This window comes from Lampetra planeri, chromosome 78 (assembly GCF_965212315.1).
Source record: "Lampetra planeri chromosome 78, kcLamPlan1.2.h2, whole genome shotgun sequence".
NCBI lineage: Eukaryota > Metazoa > Chordata > Hyperoartia > Petromyzontiformes > Petromyzontidae > Lampetra > Lampetra planeri.
Genome location: NC_136183.1, coordinates 3,673,242 through 3,683,724, shown reverse-complemented (window position 1 = coordinate 3,683,724; position 10,483 = coordinate 3,673,242). Strand labels below are relative to the sequence as shown.

The 10,483-nt window shown below is 45.1% G+C and overlaps 1 protein-coding gene across 1 annotated transcript; it reads right to left on the bottom strand.

Annotated features, from left to right (window-relative positions):
* Window positions 1-383: 383 nt before the first annotated feature.
* LOC144738125 (uncharacterized) lies at window positions 384-9,018 on the bottom strand. The gene is made up of 2 exons (XM_078621048.1): window positions 8,806-9,018; window positions 384-4,948 (listed from the first exon to the last, which is right to left on the bottom strand). Exon 2 carries the CDS (start codon window positions 4,936-4,938, stop codon window positions 2,272-2,274), a length of 2,667 nt encoding a protein of 888 aa, XP_078477174.1. The 5' UTR covers window positions 4,939-4,948; window positions 8,806-9,018; the 3' UTR covers window positions 384-2,271.
* Between the last annotated feature and the right edge of the window lie 1,465 nt (window positions 9,019-10,483).

The following is a 10,483-nucleotide window of genomic DNA, read 5'->3' as shown; positions in this document are numbered from 1 at the left end:
TTTACCGCAGCGTCGCATGTAAATGTGTGCGCATATTTTTTAACGCGGGTGAGAAATGGCGTCCACCCTGCAGCAACGGTGTGCTGCCCGTTGCCAGGGGCAACCCTTGGTCAGCGTTTCGCGCATGCGCAACGGTGTGCTAAATAAATAAATATCGCACTAAATGGATAATTAAACCGCTTTAAAGTTTAGGGACTAAAAAACGGAAATGCATATTCCCACCGCGGGGCTCGGGGCGTGCCTCCTGGCAAAACATTTCTCGGTAAACCCCACGGTCCGAGAGCCAAATCCCCCGCAAGCGAGTGTACGCAGACGGACAAAAAATGCCTTTTATAGGTTAGAAAGATATTATGCATGGACTTAGGAAAACACCACTCAGACTCTTCTGTGTTAAGCAACTTTAATCTCAAAAAAACACGTGACATTCTAATATGCAAACTCTTATGCTAAGAATGCCAACACAGTACTCCTGGAGATGTCCTCCTCATTGATCCGTACATTTAACCCTCAAAAAAATGATGTTTGTCAAACTGGGTAACAGAACAATTGGCTCATTCTTCAGAGTAAGGTGATCATACACAGCGACAGGAAAACGTTTTTTTAATTAATGTGACAATATTCATACGAACGGTAATAAAGAAACGTGCCTAAGCAAAGGTAGACCTCAATGAATTTGTTAGATTATGCAATTAACGTAATGCCTTGAAATAATGGTGTGCGGTAGTGTGCTTGCTTGTCTAACAAATGTTCATCAATTGGCTAAGGCAGGGGTCGGCAACCTACGGCTCCGGAGCCGCATGCGGCTCTTTACGGGCTGCTTCTTGACAATATGTACGTATGTACAGTATGTACTCAGATGCATTGCGGCTCTTGAAATACTGAATTTTGTACCGAATTGGAAAGAAATGGCTCTTCTTGTTATTTTGGTTGCCGACCCCTGGGCTAAGGGCTTTAATACATTCGCGGGCAAGATTCTGTGATGAAAATAAAGCTTTTAACACAATTGTCTCCCTGTGTGTGTGTATTCGGTTTGGGCAGCGTTCCCCACAATCCCATAACGGGTTGGAAGTGTTCAAAAAAATTTGCATCAGACTTGCAGTCTCTGTCAAAAAGGGGCGCTGTGGCCTTTGAAGTCGTGACCTATTGTGCAAGAGTGTGCTTGCTGTCAACATGTATTCTGTCCTCTCATCACGAGTTGGAAGTAAAAATTTGTTTTATTCACCTCTTATAGCTTGGTACCATACAACTTTCCGCAGTTTTGACTCTGCAAGTGACTCGAAGTACGTTTAGAGCAACATTCACTGCACTCACGTCGCTGTTTGGAATTCTTGCATGGTATTTGATATATTAGGGGAAGACGCCCCCCCGCATACATAATTTACTGCTACCATGTGCTGTTAGCTACTGGAAGACGAAGGCGTTTGGTGAGACTCTGATCCCGTGGAATACATTATCTTGTTCGGGAGATTGACATATTTCACATTGTATCTCTTCTGAATGACCCTAGGTCTAATACTTTCATAATTATTATTTGGTTCATGCTTAACCAAGATATGGTATACCGTAGTTGTTACCGAGCATATTCCGAGGGTTTTATTAACCTTTGTTCCCTGTCTATATCGCCATGGATCTGTGCTTCTTATTCTCAAGTATATTTTGATATCCTGAGATTGAAGATATAGCTAAGCTTCGAAATTCACTGTTGTATTTTTAAAAACCCAGTCAGCTCATGATGATTAACTGCCCTTGGGTGGATTTCAAAGTCCAAGGGAGGTTCGTGACCCCTGCTGTTTCCATCTTATGGTTTGCCATTTTTTAAAATTAAATTGTATTACTTTCCAAGCAGGCTTGTGAGTTATCCTCCACCGGTCTGGTGGCAAGGTAGGAGGCAGGGGGGCGACTCACCCTTTCTCTGCCCCAGCGCTACATCCCGATCAAAATTATTACCAAAAAAGGCAGAATCACTTAATAATTTTTTTTGGAAAAGGCATATGCACAACATGCTCTTCGAGTGTTTGTGATGAGATATGATACAAAACTCCGAGCTGCTGAGGCTATTAACAAGCATCATTATAATATTATAACATTATGAATGCTTGGGAGCGTATTGGCTCTGGCTCCTGGTTAGAGATCTACCCAACCCACAGGTCTGCAAATACTGGCCCCTCTTACTCGGCAGGCTGAACCTAGGAATTGAGTGTGCAACTTCACTTTATTGTAATTAAAGGCCTGTGACAAAGGTGAATCTACTGGGGCTTCATTGTCTCAAGCTTACATATCTACTGGGTCTCCATTTGACTTTGTATTGTCTAAGAAGTCCACCCACACCTCCACTTCCACAAACTCCTGGGAGTTGCCTCGCTCTGCCTCACAGTCAGAATTCTCCTCCTGCTTCACGTTGCCTACATCGATGTGAAGGTCCGATTTTGGAGTTGAATCTTCATCTTCACATTTTACCATCGCTTCTTCGCTCTTCACCATCACTTCTTCACATTTCACCTTTTCAAAATCCACCTTGACACATTCCATTGCGTCCAAGCTGGAATTAAATTCTGGTTCTTTTTTCAGCAGGGATGTGTTCATTGCAGCACTTGGACTTGCACAAGCCGATTTCAGACTCCGCTCCTTGGGGATCGTCTGATGCCTGTGTGTTCTCTGGTGTCTTTGAAGATGGGATGACCGTGCAAATGCCTTCCCACACACAGTGTACTTGAAGTGTTTCTCCCTTGTGTGCTTTCTCTGGTAACTATGAAGATTTGATGACTTTGCAAATGCCTTCTCAAACATAGTGCACTTGCAGGGTTTCTCTCCTGTGTGTATTCTCTGGTGTCTTTTAAGATTTGATGAATGTGCAAATGTGCTTCCACACACAGTGCACTTGAAGGGTTTTTCTCCTATGTGTATTCTCTGGTGTTTTTTAAGATGTGATGACTCTGTAAATGCCTTCTCACACATAGTGCACTTGAAGGGTGTGTCTCCTGTGTGCGTTCTCTGGTGAATATGAAGATTTGATGGCTTTGCAAATGCCTTCTCACACAGAGTGCACTTGAAGGGTTTCTCTCCTGTGTGTGTTCTCTGGTGGCTCTGAAGATGTGATGACTGTGCAAATGCGCTTCCACACACAGTGCACTTGAAGGGTTTCTCTCCTGTGTGCGTTCTCTGGTGTCTTTGAAGATTTGATGACTTTGTAAATGCCTTCTCACACATAGTGCACCTGAAGGGTTTCTGTACTGTGTGTGTTCTTTCGTGGTCGTGAAGATGTGATGACTCTGTAAATGCCTTCTCACACATAGTGCACTTGAAGGGTTTCTCTCCTGTGTGTGTTCTCTGGTGGCTCCGAAGAGTTGATAATGTTGCAAATGCGCTTCCACACACAGTGCACTTGAAGGGTTTCTCTCCTGTGTGCGTTCTCTGGTGTGTTTTTAGATGTGATGACTCTGTAAATGCCTTCTCACACAGAGTGCACTTGAAGGGTTTAGCTCCCGTGTGCGTTCTCTGGTGGCTCTGAAGATTTGATAACGTTGCAAATGCCTTCTCACACACAGTGCACTTTAAGAGGTTCTTTCCTGTGTGCGTTCTCTGGTGTGTTTTTAGATGTGATGACCGTGCAAATGTCTTCTCACACAGAGTGCACTTGAAGGGTTTAGCTCCCGTGTGCGTTCTCTGGTGGCTCTGAAGATTTGATAACATTGCAAATTCCTTCTCACACACAGTGCACTTGAAGGGTTTCTCTCCTGTGTGCATTCTCTGGTGTATTTTAATATTTGATGACTGTGCAAATGCGCTTCCACACACAGTGTACTTGAAGAGTTTCTCTCCTGTGTGCGTTCTCCGGTGTGTTTTAAGAAGTGATGAATCTGAAAATGCCTTCTTACACACAGTGCACCTGAAGGGTTTCTCTCCTGTGTGTGTTCTCTGGTGTTTTTTAAGATGTGATGACTCTGTAAATGCCTTCTCACACATAGTGCACTTGAAGGGTTTCTCTCCTGTGTGCGTTCTCTGGTGATTTTGAAGACTTGATGACTGTGTAAATGCGCTTCCACACACAGTGCACTTGAAGGGTTTCTCTCCTGTGTGCGTTCTCTGGTGGTCGTCAAGATTTGATGACTGTGTAAATGCCTTCTCACACACAGTGCACTTGAAGGGTTTCTCCCCTGTGTGCGTTCTCTGGTGTTTTTTAAGATGTGATGACTCTGTAAATGCCTTCTCACACACAGTGCACTTGAAGGGTTTCTCTCTTGTGTGTGTTCTCTGGTGTCTTTTAAGACTTGATGACTCTGTAAATGCCTTCTCACACATAGTGCACTTGAAGGGTTTCTCTCCTGTGTGCGTTCTCTGGTGATTCTGAAGATTTGATGACTTTGCAAATGCCTTCTCGCACACAGTGCACTTGAAGGGTTTCTCTCCTGTGTGTGTTCTCTGGTGTCTTTGAAGATTTAATGAATTTGCAAATGCCTTCTCACACACAGTGCACTTGAAGGGTTTCTCTCCTGTGTGCGTTCTCTGGTGTCTTTGAAGATTTGATGACTCAACAAATGCCTTCTCACACACACTGCACTTGAAGGGTTTCTCTCCCATGTGTGTTCTTTGGTGTTTTTGAAGATATGATGACTTTGCGAATGCTTTATCGCACAAAAGGCACCTGAAGGGTTTCTCTCCCCTGTGTGTTATCTGGTGTCGTTTCAGAGGAGATGAACTTGAAAATACCTTTACACACAAACTGCACTTGAAAGGTTTCTCTTCCGTGTGTGTTCTCTGGTGGATCTGAAGAGTTGATGACTGTGCATATGCCTTGTTACACACAGTGCACTTGAATGGTTTCTCTCCTGTGTGAGTTCTCTGGTGCTGTGTCAAACTTCCAGTACGATCCGTGCTGTCTGCATACTGGTCGCATTGTTTCCTTCTTGTACCGAGCTGCGCCGAGTCCCTTTGCTCCATCAGACCAATTCTGCAGAGGAAGAGTCAGAGGAAGCGTCAGCTGCAGACAGAAAAACATATCCACACCATCTACGTCAATATCAAGGCACTGAGGAATGCATATACACAGTCACACATGACATACACATCCATACTTATTCATATTTTCATGATATAGTGAAAATAATTCCCCAATTCATCACGTGGGCTGTTAAGGCACACAATGAGAGGGCCAATGGTCATAAATATGCATGGACACACTCGTGTCTTCAAAATGAATGCTTACCAAAAACTCCAAGCACACAATTTCGGTTGTCTAGCTACGACAGGAATATTTAAGAAAAATTAGCTAACATAGCAAAGGCTTTTGAAAAGAATATTATTTGTATTATGCAGAAATGTATAAATTAATGTTCATTTGCAACTTAGAGGGGTGAAGCCAGGCTCAGATGAGCTTGAATGCAAGGATGAACAGATCTAACTTCAGCTGCATATGTGCAGTGTTAATTTCCTGACTGTTTCCATTCTTATAAAATCTTGTTCTGTACCTGTTGAATTCCATGACGAAATGGGGCCTTGCATATGTTCTACAAAAAGATCACCTCCCTGGGAAAATCTTGACTTAAAACTTTTGTGACAGCAGGAATTCATATTCTTTGGTTATTTCGGTAAAGTCACGTAGATAGAAAATAATAATACAAATAAAGTGAATAGAAGAAAAAAAAACGACTAATGTAGACTGTAGCCTGGTTCTTAACCTCGGTGAGCGTACTGGCAGTCTATAATGTAGACTGTAGCCTGGTTCTTAACCTCGGTGAGTTTATTGGCAGTCTATAATGTAGACTATTGCCTGTTTTTTTGACGAGACCTTTGCAATGGACTAGACCTTGGCAATGGACACTCACAGCTTTGTATAGAAAAAAAGTCCAGGCAGCTCCAACATAGTGTTACAGAGCCTAATAAAAGAATGCTGCTAGACTAAATTGAAGTGAGACTTTGGATGCCAAACCAGAGTTGGTCGTGAACACATTAACCAGGTATAGGAGCTCCTCCACCACGTGTAGAACGACCTGATTATTCATGGAGAGCTGAGCAGGTGCAGTGTTGTATGACATTAAATTCCCAGGGAGGTGTTCTTTGGGTCTTTTGGTAAAGTCACGTCACTTAACCGAAAGACCCAAAGAATATGAATTCCTGCAGTTACGAAAGCTTTAGGTCAAGATTTTCCCAGGGAGGTGATCTTTTCGGAGAATATATGCAAGGCCCAATTTCGTCATGGAATTCTCCAGGTACAGAACACGATTCTCCAACTCAATATCATTGAGTAGCCATGACCAGATCATCAACATGCGTAACATGGTTGACCAGCAGGGGACAATCCCTTGACTATAACCAGGCATCGATTAGGGTATCATTGTTACTCTATGAAATGCATTTTTTATAGGGCCATTGCGAGCTTCTCAAAACACAATTATTTGAAAATGCTACGTAATGTAATGCATGGGGCCAGAGGGAATTTCGTCCACAGGCCAAATTGAACAGGAAAGGGATCCGACTCCGGGTCACGCAGCTTTAGATGTGCCATCCAAAAATCATAAAAATCCTCAACGAATGTGAGCAGAGGCAGAGATATCTAAAACAAAAAACAATCCAAAACCCCAAGCTTCTTTATGGTACTATAGGCCGTAATTACACCAAGAAAGCAGAGATCTAGTTTCTGCTGAAAATCCGTACTCCTGTGCTATAGCTGATGGACAGAAAATACAGCAGCCCCTTGAATAGCGAGGAGGTTACATTCTTGGAAAGTGCCGTGTGAAAGGTAAAATGGCAATATTCAATACTTAAGCCTTACCTAAATAATAGGGTTAGGTAAACGGCAACTAAAATATACATCACAATTGAAATAAGTACTGTACTGTATTCCAAATAAACTAAATTACTGAAATAAATGTGGAGAAACCGTATACAAAACATTCCAAGATGAGTATAAATGTATATAAATAAAGCAGACTTACTGTGTTTTTTTGAGAACCAATTGCACCAACACTTTGAAACATACACACATCAAAAATTCCATGCGTACTCAAGGGTAAGCTATTGTTTTTCACACAATTTTTAGCTTATCTGTTCACCTTCAACACCTGTAACACCTGCACACTCCAACACCCCGCTGCTGCTATATGTTTTCTCATTTACCACATTATCCTTACATATTATCAGGCCTGCATTTTTGCCACAAAATTCATTCACTTCCGGCTCCTTACTGTCCTCTCTGCACACGCAAGGCTCACCTCTAATATACTGCAATATTTCATCATGGGACCTTTGCCAGTACCAAAATATGAGAACAGGTTTTCCCCGTTTTTCTGGCAACAAAACAGGTGTTAAGATGTTAAAACACCAAACTGAAACCTTTTACCAGGAATCATGTGTGCATTAACCACAATACTTGTGGTCAGAATGCAAACAAAAACACTCTGATAGAAAAGTCATGGTCTGCTGCTGAGGCAGACTGTTTTAAAAGGTTTGAAATGGGTGTAGCCCAAGGGTCATAAAGAAGTGGCCGGGGCAAGTGATGATAATGTAATAAATTAGCATGTCAATGTGAAATCGAAGAGTGGTGCAATCCAAAGCGGCCTCCGTACAAGACAGAGAAGGAGCGAGGCTCTACCTGGGTAAACAACAACTACCACCACGACAACAATAACCACGATGTGAACTTCTCACTTCAGATCTCCGTGAGCGCGCACGAAAATAAATCACGCTTGCTAACACAGAGCGCACGCCCGGGATACACTGCCGAGATCATCGATGACCTCGCCGCCGAGAAAGTTCAGCAGTATCTGACAAGCACAACGGGGTGGCAGCCAGATGCGATCTGCCCATATCCCCCATCTAACACCCTTGCCGAGCACTCGCACGTGTGTGTGTGAGAGATTTGCTCGCGATTATGCGGAATTCCGACGGCTGGGACGGGATAGCACCATTGCAAGTCTTCTTCCAGAGGAGGAGGTGAGGGGGGGGGGACGAGGGAGCCTCCGGGACCCCGTGAGACAACCCCAAGATGGGTGGCAGGGATACAGACCGGTTTAGGTGATAACGCAGGCCATGTGACCCAAGTACGCGAGGAGGTAACCCAAGTATGCGGGGAGGTGACCCAAATACACCTGAATGTTACCAAGCTGCAGTCTACAGCGGAGTTAGTCCAGTCCGAGGTGGGAGGGCTACGCTCCATGGTCGCGGGGCTAACCAGGCGAGTATCTCAATAGGAGGCAGAACTCGAACAAATGCGCACTGGGAGGGGAAGTGGGCAAGGGGCCTCTTATGGAGCCACCGCCCTTCCCCGTGCGTGCTATCTATGCGACCAATGGGGGCATCTCGTGAGAAACTGTCCCCAGATCGCCCGCGCGAGAGAAGCACCAGGGTTAAACACCAAGGCCTCCCTAAAGAGGGGACCACAGAGGGGTGCAATCGACGTGGTCCCAACACAAATAAACTGTCATGATAATGGTGAGCGAGTGACCCCCACGCAGATGCCGACAACAACACCCCAGAATGCGGCGACTGCGGGTGACCGGCTGCGGGAGCTGGTGGCAGGAATAATGGGGGCCACGTCGCTCGTGGAAGGGCAGGTGAACAGGCGGCGTACCCGGATTCTGCTGGACACGGGAAGCGGTAACGTCACTCGTGAGTGCAACACACGGCAGCGTGGTCGGGGTTGACGTGAGCCGCCTACAGGCCTCGGATCGTGCGCTGCACACTGCAAGTGAAACTGGGATGGGACTGCTGGGGAGGGTCACCCTTAAGGGTCGCCTCGGACACCAGGTGTGTAACCAGGAGTTATATGTGTCAAGCGTGTTATGCCACGAGTGTATTGCAGGTACCGACCTCCTGGAAAAGTTGGGGCTCAGCGTGTAGCCCCGCCGGCGATGCACCACTGTTGAGGGCAGCGGGGAGCGGATTCCTTTCCTGGGACAAGAGCCGGGTTTGCGCTCGCTTCGAGCCCGTGGCCGCTATCCTGGCGTCGGCCGTCACCGTCGGCATTGGTGTTCCACTGGGTTTTCCGTTTTTCTCCCAAACCTAAACTCAAAATATATTTGGTGGTGGTCAAACAGTCCAATGCAGGACCCTCCTGAAACATAATCTTTAATTGCTAAATGAGAAATTAAATTGGAAAACCCTCAAACACAGTACACAATTTTTATTTTACCAGGTGAGGCCATCTAAGCTGCATAGCTCTTTTCAAAATCGACCTGGACACAAATGATAGCTCAAATTTGTGGGTTAAAATATGCAAATGTATTGCAGCAAAATTCTCAAAATGCATGTTTCTAAATGTGGAGAAAAATCAATGCCACTACAGGGAGAGAGAGAAAAAATAAAAAATGTAAACTGCAATTATAAATGCGTCAGGGTTGGAATCGAACTCACGCACGCAGAGTACGCTCATGGAGTACGCTCACACAAATGAGTACACTCGCTCACTCGGATTATTTTTTCTCCGGGTCCTTCGATTTTCCCCTCCACATTTAGTAACATGCATTTCGATTATTTGGCTGCTACAATCTTCCACGTGAAAAGCCATTTCGTTGAGCTATCATCTATGGCCAGGTGGCTTCTGACAAAAGATCTAACAGCTCTGTGAGCCTTGGTAATATAGAAATAGTTGTTCATCGGTCTAAAGGGTGCATCAGCAAAACCAACTCGGCAGAACGCTCCTGAATTAGAGTGCTGAGACTCATTGTGGTCATGTACTCGAGTGTGCACCATGGTGGCTGGGAGATGTTTACTGCCTCTCGTGGAATACAGGAGGTGGTGGGTTCGATCGCGACCCCTCCTGTATATTTGGAGTTTGCGTGTCTCTCTCTCTCCCCGTGGTCGCGTGGATTTTCCTCCGGTTTTCCCCTCCACATTTAGAGTCAACATCACCACGCGTTTAGAGTATTTGACCGACAGACATTTCCACACGTTGATAAGCCACTTTGTTGTGGGCAGGTCGCTTCTGAAAACATGAGCGGTATAGCAGCTGAAGTGGGCTTGGCCTGATAAGATATTTAAAAAAAACTGTAGAAATATTTAAAAGAAATAAAGTTTCAAAGTAGTGAGCCAGATGAAGACAAATTAAACTTAAGCAGAGAATTAAGGCAAATGCAATCAGGCGAGAGCAGGAGGCAAGGCCCCGCATGGCAAGGCCCCGCGTTGTAATGTTCCAGCCTGGACATCGATTCCAGACTCGCTGCTACTCAATTGATATCCCTACGAGAGAGAAGGAGCGAGGCTCTACCTGGGTAAACAACAACAACCACAACAACAACAACCACGATGTGAACTTCTCACCTCGGATCTCAGTGAGCGCGCGCGCGCGGATCGGCAGCTTCCTGGTGTCTCGTGACGTCACGCGGTAGCAGGTTACATGACGTCACTAGCGGGGTAAACCTCCCCCTCACGCCGATGAGGTAATGCAGTGGTGACGTCAGAGAGCGGGGTTAGAGTTTAAGTTCATTAAGATTCCTATTCCATTGATCCCTCTATTGAACATTGACCCTTTGGGTGCGTGAGCTCAACA

Bases quoted from the DNA above. Each gene is read 5' to 3' on its own strand.
- LOC144738125 (XM_078621048.1), bottom strand. From the start codon at position 4,938: ATGGAGCAAAGGGACTCGGCGCAGCTCGGTACAAGAAGGAAACAATGC.